The 22,838-nt window shown below is 36.4% G+C and overlaps 1 protein-coding gene across 1 annotated transcript; it reads right to left on the bottom strand.

The window, feature by feature from the left end:
* Positions 1-7,213: 7,213 nt before the first annotated feature.
* On the bottom strand, positions 7,214-19,112 carry LOC127737339 (netrin receptor UNC5B-a-like). The gene is made up of 5 exons (XM_052247947.1): positions 18,966-19,112; positions 14,811-15,986; positions 11,985-12,128; positions 9,507-9,668; positions 7,214-7,730 (listed from the first exon to the last, which is right to left on the bottom strand). Exons 1-5 carry the CDS (start codon positions 18,972-18,974, stop codon positions 7,437-7,439), a joined length of 1,785 nt encoding a protein of 594 aa, XP_052103907.1. The 5' UTR covers positions 18,975-19,112; the 3' UTR covers positions 7,214-7,436.
* Positions 19,113-22,838: the final 3,726 nt, after the last annotated feature.

A 22,838-nucleotide genomic window follows, 5' to 3' on the forward strand; every position in this document is an offset into this window, starting at 1 on the left:
ATAACCCAGGAACAAGTATCACAACACAGACAGTCAAGGGCCAGAGCATGAGGACAATTACCAAGGAACAAGTATCACAACACAGACAGTCAAGGGCCAGAGCATGAGAACAATTACCCAGGAACAAGTATCACAACACAGACAGTCAAGGGCCAGAGCATGAGGGCAATAACCCAGGAACAAGTATCACAACACAGACAGTCCAGGGCCAGAGCATGAGGGCAATTACCAAGGAACAAATATCACAACACAGGCAGTCCAGGGCCAGAGCATGAGGGTAATTACCCAGGAACACGTATCACAACACAGACAGTCCAGGGCCAGAGCATGAGAACAATTACCCAGGAACAAGTATCACAACACAGACAGTCAAGGGCCAGAGCATGAGGGCAATAACCCAGGAACAAGTATCACAACACAGACAGTCCAGGGCCAGAGCATGAGGGCAATTACCAAGGAACAAATATCACAACACAGGCAGTCAAGGGCCAGAGCACGTGGACAATTACCCAGGAACAAGTATCACAACACAGACAGTCAAGGGCCAGAGCATGAGGGCAATAACCCAGGAACAAGTATCACAACACAGACAGTCAAGGGCCAGAGCATGAGAACAATTACCCAGGAACAAGTATCACAACACAGACAGTCAAGGACCAGAGCATGAGGGCAATTACCACGGAACAAGTATCTCACCACAGACAGTCAAGGACCAGAGCATGAGGACAATTACCCAGGCAAAAGTATCACAACACAGACAGTCAAGGGCCAGAGCAAGAGGGCAATAACCCAGGAACAAGTATCACAACACAGACAGTCAAGGCCAGAGCATGAGGGCAATAACCCAGGAACAAGTATCTCACCACAGACAGCCAAGGGCCAGAGCATGAGGGCTATAACCCAGGAACAAGTATCTCACCACAGAGTGTCAAGGGCCTCAGCATGTGGACAATAACCCAGGAACAAGTATCTCACCACAGACAGTCAAGGGCCAGAGCATGAGGGCAATTACCCAGGAACAAGTATCACAACACATACAGTCAAGTGCCAGAGCATGAGGGCAATTACCCAGGAACAAGTATCACAACACAGACAGTCAAGGGCCTGATCATGAGGACAATAACCCAGGAACAAGTATCTCACCACAGACAGCCAATGGCCAGAGCATGAGGACAATTACCAAGGAATAAGTATCTCACCACTTAGAGCCAAGATTGCAGGGAAGGAGGACAATTACCAAGGAACAAGTATCTCACCACAGACGGCCAAGAAGAGTCCAAGGCATGATGAAAATTACCCAGCGACAAGTATCTCAACACAGACAATCAAGTGTCCAGAGCATGAGGACAATTACCAAGGAACAAGTATCTCACCACATAGAATCAAGATTGAAAGGAAGTAGGACGATTACCAAGGAACAAGTACCTCACCACAGACAGCCAAGAGTCAAAAGCATGATGAAAATTACGCATGACCAAGTATCTCAACACAGACAGTCAAGTGTCCAGAGCATGAGAACAATTACCCAGGAACAAGTATCACAACACAGACAGTCAAGGGCCAGAGCATGAGGGCAATAACCCAGGAACAAGTATCACAACACAGACAGTCCAGGGCCAGAGCATGAGAACAATTATCCAGGAACAAGTATCATAACACAGACAGTCAAGGGCCAGAGCATGAGGGCAATAACCCAGGAACAAGTATCACAACACAGACAGTCCAGGGCCAGAGCATGAGGGCAATTACCAAGGAACAAATATCACAACACAGACAGTCAAGGGCCAGAGCACGAGGACAATTACCCAGGAACAAGTATCACAACACAGACAGTCAAGGGCCAGAGCATGAGGGCAATAACCCAGGAACAAGTATCACAACACAGACAGTCAAGGGCCAGAGCATGAGGACAATTACCCAGGAACAAGTATCACAACACAGACAGTCAAGGACCAGAGCATGAGGGCAATTACAACGGAACAAGTATCTCACCACAGACAGTCAAGGACCAGAGCATGAGGACAATTACCCAGGAAAAAGTATCACAACACAGACAGTCAAGGGCCAGAGCAAGAGGGCAATAACCCAGGAACAAGTATCACAACACAGACAGTCAAGGCCAGAGCATGAGGGCAATAACCCAGGAACAAGTATCTCACCACAGACAGCCAAGGGCCAGAGCATGAGGGCTATAACCCAGAAACAAGTATCTCACCACAGAGTGTCAAGGGCCTCAGCATGTGGACAATAACCCAGGAACAAGTATCTCACCACAGACAGTCAAAGGCCAGAGCATGAGGGCAATTACCCAGGAACAAGTATCACAACACATACAGTCAAGTGCCAGAGCATGAGGGCAATTACCCAGGAACAAGTATCACAACACAGACAGTCAAGGGCCTGATCATGAGGACAATAACCCAGGAACAAGTATCTCACCACAGACAGCCAATGGCCAGAGCATGAGGGCTATAACCCAGGAACAAGTATCACAACACAGACAATCAAGTGTCCAGAGCATGAGGACAATTACCAAGGAATAAGTATCTCACCACTTAGAGCCAGGATTGCAGGGAAGGAGGACAATTACCAAGGAACAAGTATCTCACCACAGACGGCCAAGAAGAGTCCAAGGCATGATGAAAATTACCCAGCGACAAGTATCTCAACACAGACAATCAAGTGTCCAGAGCATGAGGACAATTACCAAGTAACAAGTATCTCACCACATAGAGTCAAGATTGAAAGGAAGTAGGACGATTACCAAGGAACAAGTACCTCACCACAGACAGCCAAGAGTCAAAAACATGATGAAAATAACGCATGACCAAGTGTCTCAACACAGACAGTCAAGTGTCCAGAGCATGAGAACAATTACCCAGGAACAAATATCACAACACAGACAGTCAAGGGCCAGAGCATGAGGGCAATTACCCAGGAACAAGTATCACAACACAGACAGTCCAGGGCCAGAGCATGAGAACAATTACCCAGGAACAAGTATCACAACACAGACAGTCAAGGGCCAGAGCATGAGGGCAATAACCCAGGAACAAGTATCACAACACAGACAGTCCAGGGCCAGAGCATGAAGGCAATTACCAAGGAACAAATATCACAACACAGACAGTCAAGGGCCAGAGCATGAGGGCAATTACCACGGAACAAGTATCTCACCACAGACAGTCAAGGACCAGAGCATGAGGACAATTACCCAGGAAAAAGTATCACAACACAGACAGTCAAGGGCCAGAGCAAGAGGGCAATAACCCAGGAACAAGTATCACAACACAGACAGTCAAGGCCAGAGCATGAGGGCAATAACCCAGGAACAGGTATCTCACCAGAGACAGCCAATGGCCAGAGCATGAGGGCTATAACCCAGGAACAAGTATCTCACCACAGACAGCCAAGGGCCAGATCATGAGGGCTATAACCCAGGAACAAGTATCTCACCACAGACAGTCAAGGGCCTCACCATGAGGACAATAACCCAGGAACAAGTATCTCACCACAGACAGTCAAGGGCCAGAGCATGAGGGCAATAACCCAGGAACAAGTATCACAACACATACAGTCAAGTGCCAGAGCATGAGGGCAATTACCCAGGAACAAGTATCACAACACAGACAGTCAAGGGCCTGATCATGAGGACAATAACCCAGGAACAAGTATCACAACACAGACAGTCAAGGGCCAGAGCATGAGGGCAATTACCAAGGAACAAGTATCACAACACAGACAGTCAAGGGCCAGAGCATGAGGACAATTACCCAGGAATAAGTATCTCACCACAGACAGTCAAGGGCCTGAGCATGAGGACAATACTAGTAACCCAGGAACAAGTATCACAACACAGACAGTCAAGGGCCAGATCATGAGGGCAATTACCCAGGAACAAGTATCACAACACAGACAGTCAAGGGCCTGAGCATGAGGGCAATTACCAAGGAACAAGTATCTCACCACAGACAGTCAAGGGCCAAAGCATGATGACAATTACCCAGGAACAAGTATCACAACACAGACAGTCAAGGGCCTGAGCATGAGGGCAATTACCAAGGAACAAGTATCACAACACAGACAGTCAAGGGCCAAAGCATGATGACAATTACCCAGGAACAAGTATCACAACACAGACAGTCAAGGGCCTGAGCATGAGGACAATTACCAAGGAACAAGTATCACAACACAGACAGTCAAGCGCCTGAGCATGAGGACAATTACCAAGGAACAAGTATCTCACCACTTAGAGCCAAGATTGCAGGGAAGGAGGACAATTACCAAGGAACAAGTATCTCACCACAGACGGCAAAGAAGAGTCCAAGGCATGATGAAAATTACCCAGCGACAAGTATCTCAACACAGACAATCAAGTGTCCAGAGCATGAGGACAATTACCAAGGAATAAGTATCTCACCACTTAGAGCCAAGATTGCAGGGAAGGAGGACAATTACCAAGGAACAAGTATCTCACCACAGACGGCCAAGAAGAGTCCAAGGCATGATGAAAATTACCCAGCGACAAGTATCTCAACACAGACAATCAAGTGTCCAGAGCACGAGGACAATTACCAAGGAATAAGTATCTCACCACTTAGAGCCAAGATTGCAGGGAAGGAGGACAATTACCAAGGAACAAGTATCTCACCATAGACGGCCAAGAAGAGTCCAAGGCATGATGAAAATTACCCAGCGACAAGTATCTCAACACAGACAATCAAGTGTCCAGAGCATGAGGACAATTACCAAGGAACAAGTATCTCACCACATAGAGCCAAGATTGAAAGGAAGTAGGACGATTACCAAGGAACAAGTACCTCACCACAGCCAGCCAAGAGTCAAAAGCATGATGAAAATTACGCATGACCAAGTGTCTCAACACAGACAGTCAAGTGTCCAGAGCATGAGGACAATTACCCAGGAAAAACAATTATGGGTATTGCTCATTGTTGAGGGCCTTACCTATAGTAGCTAACTTCTACGTCATTTGGTCTCCGGTGGAGAGTTGTCTCATTGGGAATCAAAAAACATCTTCTTATTTCTATTTCTCACCACAGAGTGCCAAGAGTCTAGACCTAGGGTAGAAGGACAATCAACAAGGAAAAACTAGTATCTCACTGCAAACCTCTAAAGACAAGACAACAAGATCTCTTAACAATAAAAATACATCCCAAGTCCTAAACATTTTCCTTTTTCCTTTTAGTCATAAGTGTAATCAAATAATCACCACTTTACACCAAAAACATTTTTTTCAAATCCATCAGGAACACAGCGCACTCGCCATAAATAGTATTGTCCGTTTCTTTGTAAAAAATATCTTATGAACCATTGAGTACATGGTGGACAATTAAATTGTAACTTAATCTCTTATGATGTGCCTCTTTGTTATCAGGACTTTAAAAAGGGAAAATGGGGTGTAAAAGGACGAGCTATCATATGTATCAAGAAACGCATCTCATAGATACCAGGATTAAAATTTTGTACGCCAGACACGCGTTTCGTCTACAAAAGATTCATCAGTAACGCTCGAAACAAAAAAAGTTTAAAAGGCCAATGTGATAGATATAGTAATAATCAAGGCAAATTTTGGCACTTTGAATTCGAAAATAAATCTTTCAAAAACATACAGATGTTTACAAAACATTAATTTATCAGATATCAGTATCAATATTGTGGCATTCCGTTTAACGTATTTACTTGAAGAATTTAAAATTCTTGCAGTTTACGCAAAATTGCAAAGTCTGACAAAAATAGCCAAAAATGTTGTACTATTACACCGCTGTCCCAGGTTATGGGGAGGGTTGGGCGCCCGCTAACATGTTTAACCCAGCCACATTCTGTATGTGCCTGTCCCAAGTCAGCCAGGAGCCTGTAATTCAGTGGTTGTCGTTTGTTGCTGTATATCATGTTTGTATTTCGTTCATTGTTTTTCACATAAATCAAGCCGTTAGTTTTCTTGTTTGAATTGTTTTACATTTTAAATTTCGGGGCCTTTTATAGCTGACTATGCGGTATGGGTTTTGCTCATTGTTGGAAGCCGTATGGTGATCTATAGTTATTAACTTCTATGTCATTTGGTCTCTTGTGGAGAGTTGTCTCATTGGCAATTATAACACATCTTCTTATTTCTATATCATTTGGATATATTGCCATTAATATTTTGATAGGAACAAAAGATTTATTCAAAATGATATTTTTTTCTACAAGATATCTAATACAAAGATGTCAGTGTGAGTTAAATATCAATTTGGGTAATGCCTGACTTATTCTACCAGAAACGATGTGTAAAATTGACTTTTTATGTCAAATTCGACAATATATAATACATAGGGGACTTTCAAAACTTATAAGTTGCAGAGAAACTGACAACACCATGGCAAACAACGAAATGACGAAGAAAAGACAAAAAAAAAATCCACAAAACACTCATTAGAAAACTAAAGACTGAGTAACACGAACCCTACCAATAACTACGGTGATCACCAGAAAACTAAAGACTGAGTCACACGAACCCAACCAATAATTGCGGGTGATCACTAGAAAACTAAAGACCGAGTAACACGAACCCAACCAATAATTGCGGGTGATCACTAGAAAACTAAAGACTGAGTAACACGAACCCAACCAATAATTGCGGGTGATCACTAGAAAACTAAAGACTGAGTAACACGAACCCAACCAATAACTGCGGGTGATCACTAGAAAACTAAAGACCGAGTAACACGAACCCTACCAATAACTACGGGTGATCACTAGAAAACTAAAGACTGAGTAACACGACCCCTACCAATAACTACGGGTGATCTCTAGAAAACTAAAGACTGGGTAACACGAACCCTACCAATAACTTCGGGTGATCTCGGACGCCTCGGAAGGGTAAGCATATCTTGTCCACTAGTAGCATCCGTCATGTTGCTCATACCCGTGGTCATCTGTAACACAGATATCAAATTACGGTCAACCATCTCGTGATGGCGTCCATAAAACTTTCTTAGTGCTATCAACATGCTTTATGACACCAAAGTGACATCACGCCTGAATTTTCTTAACTGAAGTATTCAGTAAATATCACCATATTCATTTATCAGCAGAATTAACCAAGTTTTAGAAGAATTGAAGAATTTCGATTTTTTTTTCAATTTCAGGGACCAAATAGTGGCTCTCATTATACCTCCCCCTTTAAGCCCCCAAACTGTGGTATACAGTGATATTAGCTTTAAAGTTATTTTATTTACACCATGCCGATATTTACACTAGTTTTGATAAAACATATTCAAAATTAAAGCACTATTCCTATTGCCTCTTTTTAAGTTCCTACAAATATCTATACATATAAATGTTCAATAAATCACAATAAGATATTTGCCAAAGAAGAAACATAAAAAAGCAGATTTTTTGGAACGTTGAAAAATTAGTATGATCTATTATTCCACTCATAAGACTTTGTCTTCTATAGCGGAAACAGCGTCTAATCGTCCCATTTGATGAAGATGAGGTTTCAACTCTTGGAGTCCACGTCCATCACCAATCCATTTTTCAAGAATAATCTCTGTTGGACTTTTGGGACAATTTTGCTGTTCCAACCATCTTATTTGTTCAAACGAGTACCCAATTTTCTCTGCTAAAAGTCTATAGTCCTTTTCTCCTTTTATATCTAATTTAAGAATTAAATCCTTCATAACCTTTCTTTGTGTTCCGGGATGTCTTTTCAATGCTAAGGGTGATACCTGAAAACAAATATACACTACCACTTACACAGGAAATATAGGATTTCTCCGTTGAACAAATTGATTGTCATGGGCTACGGATATTTTGAAAGTACAATTGAGCCTTGTGCTTTATATCTATACTACTATTCCAGGCCCTTTTGTTTTTCTACATAATTAATATTACCAATAATCAACAAGTTCCGGGTCGAACCCGATACCGATACCAATAGTATATGTCTTCTTCTTCTCTTAGTAAATTCCTCCGTTATCGGAGCACCCGTGTCACATGGTATTAAAAGCCCTCAATTTTAATACTACTTGCATGTATTTAAAAATCAAAAATTTAGAACTAAAATACTAAAAAAGAAATGATATATACATTCCTTCATAGAATATTATTGTCATAAAGATATACAGAAATGTAAAAACCGTAATTGAATACTATTAACACCTATTAGTGCAAGTGAATTATTTACATAATGTATATACATATATAGAATTTCGAATTTCGGTTTAATCCCTGACATATGTCACATGTAGTTTATGGTTGTAATAAGAAAACCAGGACGGGTTCAAACAGAAAGATTTTGAAATCAGAGAATACTGTGCACCTTACAATCCGCATGACTTTATCAGATGACAATAAGAATACTCAAAATCCAGGTTATAATTAAGGCGTATGTACTAGTACTTTATTTGCATCACGGACTCGCGATTTCGCGGGTGTGTTCTAGTTACATATTTGTACTCCTTTCCTCTTTTATGACATCACGGAATTTAACATATCACCGGGATGCCATTAGAAACACGACGGATATCAATACGGCAGTTCCGGGATACGGTTTTTAGTTGAATCTGTCATGTGACTTCCATCACCACGTGACAAAAATGTAGGCATCGTCATTTCCAACACATGTTGAGCAAACGGGTGGAAAAGTTTGATTATATACTGCGCAAAATATTTGGGAAATTAAAATCTAATAAGATGGTCACTCTCCCTCAGTCGTACGGGAATCAAGATTACGTACCTACGGAACAAAAATTATGTCTATACTACCCTACAGAATGACGATTCTAAAAGTGCTGGAAATTTTAATAGAGCAGGGATACAGGCGCGCCTTCTATCTGGTAAATGACGTCATAAAGGCGTGCGAAATTGACGATCTTTTCCGGTGAAAGACATGATTCCAGAAATGACGTATAGGGATAGCAGGAAATGATTGCCATTCCGGGATCCCTAATTTTACCCCCGGTTTTTGGTAGGACTCGTGTGGTTCATTGGTTTTTCTGTTTTTCTTTGTAGACTGATGTTTTTTTTCTTTTGATCATGGTGCTTTGTGTCTGTCTTTGACATACGTATTACCCCTTTGTATATTCTTCCTTTATGAAAACAAACATAATCCTTGAAAACTGAATTATTGTTTGTGTTACAATCTTAAAATGATTCCTCCTTGAACTTTTAGCGTTTTTCTTGTACAGAATTTTCTATCAGTTAAGCTGTTTTAAAGTGGTTTGTTGACTCCTTTGTTAACTCATGCATAATAGGAATCACTAGGGTAGATTAGGATATCGTTCGAGGTTAATATCTAGCTATAAAACCAGGTTTAATCCACAATTTTCTAAATAAGGAAATGCTTGTACCAAGTCAGGAATATGACAGTTGTTTTCCATTCGTTTGAGTTTTTGATTTTGTCATTTGTTAATGGACTTTCCGTTTTGAATTTTCCTTGGAGTTCGGTATTTTTGTTATTTTACTTTTTGCAACATAACGTACATACATTATAAAATATTTACCTCTATATATTCATCGGAAACTTTTAAAGTTCTTTCTTTTTCGGATGGATTCTGACTGTATGTAAATTCACAAACAATTTTCCGTTCCGAATGTCCAGACGGATGTATCAGAAATTTACATGAGGGTGATAAAGAGTTCCATACACTTTTAAAATCAATCATCTACAATATACAATTTGAAAAGTGAAGAAGTATTGGTTATCTGGGTGAACATAGGATACTATTAATATATGACTAGCATTAAATGCCAGACAAAAGATCTCTTATAATACATAAATTTTGAAACTGCATGAATGCATGTTACTATTGCACTCAAAGTGGTTTATATATAGGTTTGAACGTTGTTTTCAATTTAGACTTGTTAATATTTTTCGTTTGGGCTTGTATTATTTTTGCCTTCGGGTTTATATGATCCGTTCATCCTATTTCGACCCTTCAAAATCCAAGAGTCTATCCTAAATTGAGGTAAATTATATGGTCTTCCAAATACCGTTTCGATTCATAACATCCCTGAAGAGACATTAATTGTCGAAATCCGGATATGGTGTACTAACTTTTGCACCTTTTGTTTGCGGTATACCATCTTTTCCGCAAGTTTATTGTTTTCTGTTTGGTATTAAATTAATAGTTAAGATCCATTTTGTTACATCTGGTGATCCGTTTATTTGGCAATCGCCAATGGCAGTCAGCAGGGTTTAAGAACATCCGTTGTTCGACCTGCTAGTAAAATGCGTTTTGTTAAAATATACTTTTTCACTTTTTTGGTCTTTTGGAAAATGTTGTTTGTGCTGTATTTAGACCCCTCTACCAAGAAATTTGTCTTGCATGCGCACGTATAAAAATTGCGGTTTTTATCCAACGCAATCTTAGGTTTGAATGTTGTTTTCAATTTAGACTTATATATATATATATATATGCTTCCGCAAATTTGCAGATTTAACATTGTTGTGCTGCTATTTAGAGTATATATATATATATTCTACCACTGCATCGAGTGTGATACGATATTTATCCACTCGAGAGAGTTAAATTTTCAAATTTAAAACGCAAGGCTCGCCGAGCGTTTTAAATATTTAAAATTTTACTGTCGAGAGTAGATAAATATCGTATTACACGAGATTTGGTGGTGGAATCTGTTTCTCTAATGATTTTCAAACAATATGCAGGCAAACTTATTCCGTCTTTTCGAATGATCTGTAAAAAGATGTGTTCTTTCTATGTGACGTCATCAGGCATGGTCGCCTTTTTTCATGCCGTCACAATAGGAAATTCAGAGGAAAGCAAGTAAATTCGACGTCATAATCGGATTTTAACCAATGAAGAACTGAGATCAAACGAACCACACGTTGATTAAATTTTTTTTATACAATGGGTGCAGAAAAGGATAAATTGACGAAGAATTAGAGAACAGAAAGGGATAAATTGACGAAGAATTAGAGAAATATATTTCTCTAATTCTTCGTCAATTTATATTTCTCTAATTCTTCGTCAATTTATCCCTTTCTGTTCTCTAATTCTTCGTCAATTTATCCCTTTCTGCACCCATTGTATAAAAAAAATTTAATCAACGTGTGGTTCGTTTGATCTCAGTTCTTCATTGGTTTAAATCCGATTATGACGTCGAATTTTCTTGCTTTCCTCTGAATTTCCTATTGTGACGGCATGAAAAAAGGCGACCATGTCTGATGACGTCACATAGAAAGAACACATCTTTTTTGCAGATCATTTAAAAATAAGGAATAAGTTTGCCTGCATATTGTTTAAAAATCATTAGAGAAACTGATCCTACCACCAAAGCTCGTGTAATACGATATTTATCCACTCTCGACAGTAAAATTTTAAATATTTAAAACGCTCGGCGAGCCTCGCGTTTTAAATTTGAAAATTTAACTGTCTCGAGTAGATAAATATCGTATCACACTCGATGCAGTGGTAGAATCTATATATATATGTGTGTGTGTGTGTGTGTGTGTTTAAGGATATGCTTTCCTTTTTTTGTCGTATACACTTAAATGTTTGTGATTCTTTTTCTTTGATTTCTAATTTATATTTACTATGACGACTCCCAAGTGAGTTTTTAAGTACTCTATTATAATGTTTTAACCCGTCGGTCATCACTGTAGACGTAGCTAGAAGTTGCACCTAAATATATGCAGCTTTTTACATCTGACCTCTGGATAACAATTGAATAAAATTTAATGTACGATAATGCTACTCTATGAAATTAAAACAGAAAAGCAGCATACCTAAAAATAAAGCAGATACAAACTTTGACATCATTTATTTGAAGGGGTGCATAATTATGTGAGCTTGCTTACTAAACTTTTTTTCAATGTCACAACAGGTAGACTATGTTAGAATGCATTCAAATACTGTATTTGCCAAAACATATCTGAACAATAATGCACTATGTTGGAGTTTAATCACTGTATTGTTTTGAGAGAGATTTATACAGGCCATATGAAATATTTACTATACCTGACACATATTACCGTCGTTTTCCCACCCATTTGATAGCTTTGATAGACTGACTGATATATCTTCACCATTGTCTTGAATAAACAATGGCTGAGGTACATCTGCTTGTTTTTCATTCAGTTCCTTCGATGACTTCAAGATATTCTGAAAACAAGCAAGTATGTATTACAATAACTTCAGCAACAAAAACTATAATTCATATAGATATTAACCAAAGGAATGGGGATTGATAGTAGGTAATGATTATGTATATTTTTATGTAAACCAAACCTCAATCATCTAGTTACATGGCGCAAGGCATACACCCGAACATTGAGCCCTATTCTTAAACAGATGGGAGGGTCAAGTGTGCTAGAGTGCTGTGTTCAATAAAATAGTTGCTGCTTTCGATTGTCCTGTCGCGGGAGTGAAGGCCCAGAAGAGACCTGTTGGAGACCCGCTGAAAATATAATTCCAACCTTGTTGATAAATCAAAAGAATTCAGTTTTAAACTTCTTTAATCTTATCTAATGGGTTAATTTTATATTATCGTAAAACTAAATCTTAACACGAAAGAAAGAGTCGACAGAAAGCTGGTGCTTGCGTCTTATGCACACACGCAATTATAAAGCCGTAGTAAACCATATTGGCAATATATGAATATTATATGTTATCATTCGATTTCTGTTTTATTCGTTGAAAACGTTTTCCAGTTTTGGAAACAGAAGGTTCTTAATATAACACCGGTTTCATCTTAGGGAAGCAAAAACGTAACATTTTGACCATTGACGTGTTGCCCAAATAAGGACAAGAATAAGTTGAGTGTGCACGTAAAAGTACTACTGTATAAGGAAGTATATACAGGGAAATCCTCATTCAAGGTCATCTACCCGCGTTCACAAGTTAGTGTAGTAATCAATATGTCGGTTATCCGTAACACATATAATCCTCCCATGTGGCTATATTTCGTAATGTTTACTTTTTCAAGGAGATATAACTTCTTTATACAGCAAATCCAAATTTGGTAGAATATTATACTTTTTAGTATGAATTCTTATCCAATGTGTCATTATCTAAATAAATTGTAAATACCTGCAATAACACTTTACAAAAGGATCCTGGATTACAAGAAGTTATTTCAGGAAATATTCCTATACGATATAGACATAAACAAAAGGAAGTTTTAATACCAGTGATTAACAGTACCATATGTACACCTTCAAAGGGAAGGTCTTTATACCAGTGATTAACAGTACCATATGTACACCTTCAAAGGGAAGGTCTTTATACCAGTGATTAACAGTACCATTTGTACACCTTCAAAGGGAAGGTCTTTATACCAGTGATTAACAGTACCATATGTATACTATAAAAGGAAGGTTTTATACCAGTGATTAACAGTACCATAAGTATACTATAAATAAAAGGATGTTTTAGTTTGAAAGCTTTTTTTTGACAAAAGTGATTTCCTGTTTTGGGTTCAGTTTGAACAATTAATGAAGAAAATAGCCTACATTTATACAATTGTTCCCTTCAACATATATATATTTGCCCTTTTTAAGATATGCATAATTCTATTTTTCTCTTTTTAACAAATGATGTATCATAACTGTAATTTGTGAAAAAAATATTAAGTCGGATTTGATTATAGAACGAATTTAAAATTCCTTCGTGCCATACCTTTTTATTGGTTTGAATAACATTATAACATTGAGTTGAAATCAGAGTTTCCTTTGATTAAAATTACGATATATACCCCCCCTTCTTTGACGTAAACACCAGATATCATTTTGTATGATGATCGTGCTGAACTTGATCGATAAACGGATACTGATTCCAACACAATCCACCAATTACATGATTCGTGTTGGTTTCTCTTGTAATGTCTACCATGTAGATAAGACGGATACTAGAGAAATAGAAGAAGGCCAGTGGTCAAAACGTCTAAAAATTATTTAATTACTACAACATATACAATATTGTAAAATAAGTTCCTTATTGAAATAAGAACAAGTCATTTTGTCAAAGCATTTTTCGTAGAATTTCATAATTTTCTCTTCCAGTCATAAGTTCATTGTTAGAATACCAATTCAAAAAACAAGAGACACGAAATAATGCATTTAACATATATATTTCTATTGATGTTTTAGTTGCTATAGTTAATAGTCTTGAAAACTTTGGTCTGATATCTTTACTTGGCCTCTCTTATATTTTTTGTAGAAAATGAATTTATTTTCAAATTTTGAATTTGTTATTTAATGAATAAAAGAGAGGCGAAGGATACCAAAGGGACATTCAAACTCATAAGTCGAAAATAAACTGACAACGCCATGGCTAAAAAAGAAAAAGACAAACAGACAAACAACAGTACACAAAACAACATAGAAAACCAAAGACTGAGCAACACGAATCCCACCAAAAACTGGTAAAAAATGATCCTAAGCGAATAATTGAGGTGTTCTACGGAAGCGGATTAGGGACATAGTAATAGGCAACTTTAATCTTGGATTTTAATCTCGAAATTATCAACTTTAATCTTCGAATTACCGACTTTAATCTGGATATCATGTAATATAAATTAAGGGGTGTTGTATGATTGCCAATGAGACAACTATCCAACAGAGACCAAATGACGTAGATATCAGCAACCAGTATACTCCAAGTTTTGTCCTTGAGGTGGAGGGGATTGAAGTCGCCATCCCGGTTTGTTGTTTGTAGACGATGGGTAAAAATTGTGAAATATCTTGATTGACATTTTAGTATACATTTTAGAGTTATTTTTGGTAAAATAAATACCTTTAAAAACATAGTCATGCTGTCTTTCTTATTTGACGATATTTATTTTACCTTCATTTCAGCAGAATCGTCTTCATAATTATTAATGCAATATATTCTAACTGTAAACATTCTACTGATCTGGAATGGAGTGGTAAACGCTAGAAGTTTAACTGCTTTTACGGCTGTCCTTCCTTCCAAACTTTCTCCAATGAGAGTATATAATGTGAAATGGTTCAGATACAGTACTACTTGATATGTTGAAATCTCTGTTTTACACGTTTCATCTGAATCTAATTTCTTCCATTCCGTATTTGTTTCCTGAATATCATTTTCTCTATAATAAACAAACAGTTTCCAGTCTTTTTCGTGACTGACTGCACTGTGAGGAAAAGATAATTTCACCGGTTTGAGAAAATGAATTGATGGTTGACAAACAACCACAGGACTTAACATTGTGCATGATTTTGTCAGTTGTGGGTAGAGCGAAGAGTCCCACGTGATACCCAAAGTGACTTGTGTATTTTCCTCCAGTGCTCCATAAGGTATCTCTAGTCTCACACCTAAAACAGTTAATTCGCCACCTGCTTTTGTTACCAATCTATGAACAAACGCCCCTTGCTGGGGTAAGTTATTATCATCACATGATGTTTGAGGGTTTATAAAGAGTAACGAAGTAGGTCTATCAATAGCATTCTGTCTTTCTAGAATGCACTTTTTCTTCTGTCTGTGATTAATAATATCCATGTCGTCAATACCTACGATGTCAACTGAATTTGTTTTTTCTTTGTAATAACTTTGAGCAATTGCAACAACTTGCGAATCAGGCTGAACATGACCGTACACATTTGCCGTCTCATTGCTTGATATACTTGTATTCGCTTTCTTCCTTATGCTGATTGTGAACTGTGGACCAATAGAGCGCACCCCAAGTCGAAAGTGATGTGCGACATGATCATTTTCATCATATTGTTCCGAACTTCCAGAAGAAGTATTCCGCATGTCAATGGCACTATCATTGTCTTTCCTTCGTTGAGGAATGTCATGTTCATCTTGTGTGATACGATCATCTGTTCTATTATTGTTTTCAATTTGAATTGATTCACCATCAGTTGATTCAGACTTATATCTCTTACTCTTTGTACATAGATATCTATATATCAAAAATACAACCACTCCCACAGAAAGTATTAGTGCAGTTATTGCAATGATTAAAGTAGCTATCAAAACACTTGACTGTGACTGTGACTGAAAAAAAATTAAATCGAATATGAGATGGAAAAATGATATTGTTTTATTATGATATGGTTATATTGTCTTATGTATTATTGAGCTTCTATGACAGTGCCTTGCAGCACCTTTTAGATAGCATAAAAGATTTCCAAGTATATTGTGACAACACAATGACAAGTACATAAAGACACCGCGGTGTATACCGTGACGAAATATGGTACCCGTTCTGTTTTTGACCATTTTGACAATATTCCGAAAGCATACTGAATATTTCAGAGGGAACCAGTATAACCATGACGCCACAGTGACAAAAAGAGACAAAAATAACGGGAACACGGATATGATGATGATGTTGGACTCCCAGTAACAAATATTACATGCAAATCAGGACGATAACATATGGATGTGATATTTATATGATGTGTACTAAACCAACACACTGAGACGTATAGATTATCGAGTATTCTACCATTGATATCGTAAAATATCAGCCGCGAACCACAATGCGAACCTTTTCGGCGAGTTAACGTAGCGAACGAGCAAAAAAGCTTCATGTAGTGCCGAAAGTCTGATATTTTATGATATCAATACGTAGAAAACTAGATAATCTGTTTATCATTCAATTACTGTTCTCCCCCCTCCGTTAGACAGTTTTACGCTTGACGAAAGTAAGCTTGATAACGTCTTCTCACACGTTGTGACGTCGTTGATAATGCTTGCTCACGTCTCAAAGCCGTGATACAATAATTGCGTAGCTACTGTGCAGGGTGATATAGACGAAGGGAAGGGAAAGATTTTTTCCCCTGCTAGTTCACAAGGTGCCAGTATGCATGGAAACTACCCGGATACATTATTCTGACTCCTAGTTAACCGGTTTTTACTCTAACCGCTTAGTAGAAAGGCAGCAAATGTCATTTATTAGTTCATTTTTGAACCAAGGATCTTCCACACTCAAGGCTGTGAACAAGTATAAATTAAGAAGTAATAGAAATGTCAATGATAACAGATGTCACACTCCTAACAAATGACCAAGTTCTACAAAATTAAACCATTTGCATATTAATTCATTAATTAAGAAACACAATATAATAAAATCGGGCTATTATGATACAAAAATGAAAATAATGTACGTTCATTTAGAAGCTTTTCTATCATGCCTACTTATTAGTACAATTCTTATTGTATACTGTTTAACTCTAGACTCATATTTCAAACATATTGTTAACAATAATAATCACAGCCCGACTGCATGGTCCACGTTGAATAGGTGTATGCATAGCCGCATGGGATGTATAAGCTATCGGACCGACAACATAAAATCAGATCAGACTTTAAAAGACATCAATTCCTATCGGAGTGACGATGGACCGGCGACATTAAATCCTATCGGACGACTGAGGACATTAAATAAGGTCGGACTGATTACAATAAATAAATATTCCAATGGTAATACTTTGCGTAGGCTTCATGATGTCTGATACATGCTTTACGTTGTTTTGCAAAATTAGAAAATGAACAACTTTAGGGGAATTTTAAAAGAGTATTATTGCAAGTGTGGAAAACCAAGTAATATAGGAACAAAATTATTTAAAAGATTTTTTTAGCTACACAGGAAGTAGGGCAATGATCCATTTATTTTACCTGGATAATTAAAGAATGTAATATTATAACGATGATAACCAGTATAGCAATTGAAACCTTTTCCTTGTTCGTACAAGAAATATTTTGACACGAGAATACTATGTGTTTTATCTGAAACTATTTGTTTTATCTGGATCTATTATTTATACACACTGTTTACCAACCCTATTTAGTGTTGAGTAATAAATCTTAAAAGAAATTGATTAATTATATGTAAGAAAATATTAGTTTGTTGACGATTTCATTAACTGTTTGATTAAACCAATGAAATCGAAGCTAAAACGCGAAAAAAATCAGAATTTTTTTTTTATGTTCCTTAAACTATAACATAACACTCAAATTTATTCATGAAACAACAAAGGAAAACTATATAAATCAAAAATAAAAATATAATAAGATCTATACCAGATATTTTCAACAGAAAAGAATCAATATAATAAATCAATATCAAGTGACGAACAGACACACAACAAAAACAAAACACAACATAGGAAACCAAAGAGTGAGCAAAAAGAACGCCATCAAAAAAATTGGGGTGAACTCATAAAGTGTCAGACGTTAAAACGTGAGTCAGTCAGAACAAACATATAACAAACTCAGGGCAAATATACAGAACTTAGAAATCGCCGTATCGCCATATCTTTAAAATATTTTTTTATAAGTATCCACTAAGTCCTTGAACACAATGACGATGATTTATGAGCAATTCGAAATATTTGAAAATATTTACACTGCTGATAAAAACCATCATAAAAGATTTAGTACTAGGTGTATTTTACGACCGGGAAAATGTAAATGCACCCACCACATCTAATTCAATTATATAATACACCAAAGAAGCTTATTCAATGTATATTATTCATATATATATATATATATATATATAGGTTACATTAATTCAAGATATTAAAACATATAATTGTAGATGGGAAAATCTGATCTAATGAAGATTATAATGAATTTTTGAAAGTCCTTATTCTATTGAAAGAATTTTTTGAAAAAGTCAAAAAGACGCGACAGAACTGTAGAATAACCAAATACCGTATTAAGTAATCGTTGCCTCCTTAAGAGGGACACCTTAAAGTTTGACATATGATAGTATATTTGATATTACTTCTACTTCATCTAAATCATGAAAACTTTTAAAAAACTAAGAAGAAGCAACTATCACCAAACCATTTAAAGGCGGAATCTACTGAAATTATCCATATATGATACTTGTCTAAGAACATTTTATACTTTTACTGTTTTAAAAATACTAGTCTTTTGTTTCTTGCCAAATATACAATTTTTATTTAGATGCTGCAGAAACGTTTATTTACATTATGAAAGAAATCTTTAAATCGTACTTACATTACCCATGGTGAATTATTAACTAAATGTGATATTTATCTTTCCTGATTTATATTTTTAACCAAAATACTCCGGATATTATTATTAATCACAAAGCAATATTTGCTATCACATGAATTCCATCGTTTTTCCTGAACATAAGGCAGGAAGTGTATCATCAAAATTTCGACAATAATAAATCTTCGGGTCAATGAACATTCTGGTTGAATTTCATTTCTATTCCTTTCCTTTCAAAAAAAATATTTTTTGGGTTTTTTTAGTACATTTACTAGTTTGTAAAGCTATTTTTATATTTAACAATAATACATACGTATTAAATTCACGTTTTTCCCCTCTCATTCAATTGCATCATGTAAAATTAGAACAAAATTTTTTTCTAAGAATTGACAGAATAGTATACTAAACTTTGAGCGCAAATGAGGGTGCATTTTAGGTGCAATGGATTTCTCCCAAATTTATACATTTATTTTTTTTTTTATATTAAAGAGATATCAGTGTCAAGGTTGGAATTTTTCATGTCAAGTTAAGCATGAATAAATTATGCTGTCCTTACAAAGTGCAATCCGAGAATTGATTCTTGTTTCATGGCGACTATTCATTTTCATTATTTTTGGAATACTTTGACATTTGAGGAACCTTAAGTTACAAACGCTAGATTCCAAAAATATTATCTGCTTTATATATAAAAAGCAAGCGCGCTGTACTTATCGTTATGCACTATCTAAGCCTCTGTGTGCACATGTGTAGCATACTCTAAGGAACAATACTCGGAACGGATTACACAATGTACGTAATATGTAGTCTCGGTATGTATAAAAAAGATATGTATACTACCTTTATACGCAGGAAAAAATAGATCGATTCACCCTGATGTTTGGTTTCTGTTTTTTATGCGTTTTCGAAGACGCTAGGACGATTTTTACAGGTGTTAAGCCGAAATAAGTTTTTTTTTCTGGCGGACGTACTGGTCGTCCATCAATACCTGAAATGTAGCTCTGATCAAGCAGACTGTCATCCAAATTGAAACTAAATATTAGAAATATAGTTCTATTTTATAGAAGATTGAATGGTTTATTTGAATACATTTATGGTCACTATAGACAACAACTGACGATATCCCTGAATTTGGACTATTTATTCTCTTGTCAGATGATGATAAAAAACAATTCATCTTATATTCAAAAAATTTTTTGTCAGTTATTACCCCGATGATAACCCCTTACGAACAGCAAACATTATGGAATCAATATTTTCTCGATTTGCACTTCGTGCTGCATCTTTTATAATTGTAACAATGGACAAGGATGTTGCTAGGCTTGTATAAGTGTATCAGTGTCATACTAAATGTTAATTTTTTTGTAGAACGGCTCATAATGTGAACCCAACAGCTAGTTATGCAAAAATTGAAATGAATATGCTCTATTTATGGTCATCCCTCTTTTATGATGATTACATTATTTTTGTATGGACTGATTCTTTAAAAACCTACTAAAAGATATAATTTCCATGATCTTTGCAAGAACATGATATAAAGGACACAGTTTATTCATTTTACACGATCACCAATGACATATTCAGGAAGGGAGTGATTAAGTGTGTACTTCCGGTTCAATTAATTTTTGTTAATATAATAATATTTTTTGATTTCAGGAACCATTATTCGGCACTTGAAGAGTGTCACAATGATTAATTGTTTAAGATTTGGACTGATTTCACTACATGGAGATATCACTATTTTTCTTGAATGCACAATCATGTATACGCAGAATATTTTCCGGTCCGTGCGTCTGTCCGTTCGTGTAAAGTTTTGGTTTGATATAAAAATAGGGAGATGTGGTATGATTGCCATTGAGACAACGACCCACCAAAGTCCAAAAGAGGTGGATGTAAGCAACTATATAGCTCAGCATATGACCTTCAACAATGAGCATCACTTATTATGATAGTCATCTATAAAATGCCCTGAAATGACAATAAATGAATCAATTTAAACTAAAATACCTACGGCCTGATTCATTACAAAACAAAAAACAAAAATAACAGATATGAACCAACGACAACCACTCAATTACAGGCTTATAAAGAATATGGCGGGTTAAACATGTTTGTGGGCGCTAAACTCTCCCTTAACATGAAATAGTGGCGTAACAGCACAACACAAGAACAAACTGTAAAAATAAGTTGTCAATGAATTAACTTAACAGATTGGTGCGAAGCACACAAAAAAAACCTAACTAACATAAAAGCAAAACAAAAGTCCTGATCTAAGAACACTACCAATTACTGAAAAAACACCTCATCAAACAATTACAACTAATAAATAAATCATGTCTTCCTGAACTATAGTATAATCGGAACACATCCAACGGTTTTAGGTTAAGAACGTCATTAATAGACTGGACATATCATGACCTTGTTTCTGATTTATGACAAAACAATGAACGAAAAACAAATATGACCAACAGCAACCAACGATAACCGCTACTTTACAGATTCCTGACTTGGGACAGGGACATAAAAATTGTAGCGGAATTAAACATGTTTGTGAGTGCTCAACCAGCTGGGACAGAGGTGTAACAGAAATCATTTGAAAAGATATATCTATACTTAGTGCAGACTCCGAGATGTACAATATAATGGCTGTTAAAATATACCTTCCACGTAAATCCACATGTATCGTAACCTATGTGCAAACGCTATGTCGATTTCATTGTGTTAAAAATTGCAATTGAAAAAACCCTACAGAAACATGATTCTTATTCTGAGACATAACAAAAAGAATTAATGCATTAGAGCTCGGAAAAATGTACAAAATCGAAATAAAATAAAATTCCGCGAAATTCCATTAATGTTTTTGGCGCATTAACGTCGTTTCAAAACATGACGTCATACGAATGAAAACGTCGGAGCTGAAGGTTTTTCTATTGCGTTAACTCTCCAAATTCGGATAATATTGCATTAAAATGTAATTTTGAGGTAGTTGTTGGTTTTTTTTTCTATTTTGTTGCATTATTCGCACATTCACTGATTTCAGCAAGTCAATATGGCGGCTCCTTAGTTACATAATGTCAACAGTGAATTTAATGGTAGCTTACGAGACAAAAAGGTAAATTTAAAATGGCAAATGTTAGATTTGAGAAATAAAAGAATTAAAAACAATTTTTTCTAGCGATCATTTAAGAAATAAGTCATGCAAGCTACAGATTTATCAGATTTTTTTAGATTTATCTAACAGGGGGTAAAATTGAACAGCCACACACACGGCAAACCCACCCTTGTCTCATTTTTTAAAAGACCGTATTTGTCCTATTAGAATCGAAATAATTCATGGAAGCCATAGATTTGTTGTAAATTTACACATGGCCTGAGCCGTGATATTCGTTCACTTTATCCCTCGCTAACGCTCAGGATAGAATTCGAATATCATGGCCCAGGCCATGTGTAAATTTCCAACAAATCTATGGCTTCGATAAATTATTTTTTAAGCAAAACTCCGATCTAAGCTTTACTTACTTTAAAGCCAATTACAACTTATAGTAGTAAATAAATCATATTCTCTCAGACTTAAGCAAGATAAAAGTGGTCACATCTACTTGAAATTTTGTACACATGTTCTTTATGAAGTGATCTTTTTAAAAATGTGCCAATTAAGATTTTGTGTCCAGATTTCGCTATTTGCCGAACAAGGAAATGTGATAGTTCAAGTTGGGCATTTTGTCCTATGAACACATATATGTGAAGTTTCTGTCTTTTAAAGAAATATAAAATACGCTATACTGTAAATTGGTTGCTGCTTGTAAAAATATCGTCCCTATTCTACATTACATCACAAAAAAATTAATATGTGTGTTTACTAGTAAATCATTTTCGGTG

The sequence above is a fragment of the Mytilus californianus genome, unplaced genomic scaffold, assembly GCF_021869535.1.
Source record: "Mytilus californianus isolate M0D057914Y unplaced genomic scaffold, xbMytCali1.0.p SCAF_4, whole genome shotgun sequence".
Taxonomy (NCBI): domain Eukaryota; kingdom Metazoa; phylum Mollusca; class Bivalvia; order Mytilida; family Mytilidae; genus Mytilus; species Mytilus californianus.

What these genes read in the sequence shown, in the direction of transcription:
- LOC127737339 (XM_052247947.1), bottom strand. An exon ending in ACGATTCTGCTGAAATGAAG is followed by an intron (nt 12,129 to 14,810) that starts GTAAAATAAATA and finishes GCTTGTTTTCAG; the next exon opens with AATATCTTGAAGTCATCGAA. An exon ending in ACGACGGTAATATGTGTCAG is followed by an intron (nt 9,669 to 11,984) that starts GTATAGTAAATA and finishes TGTATATTGTAG; the next exon opens with ATGATTGATTTTAAAAGTGT.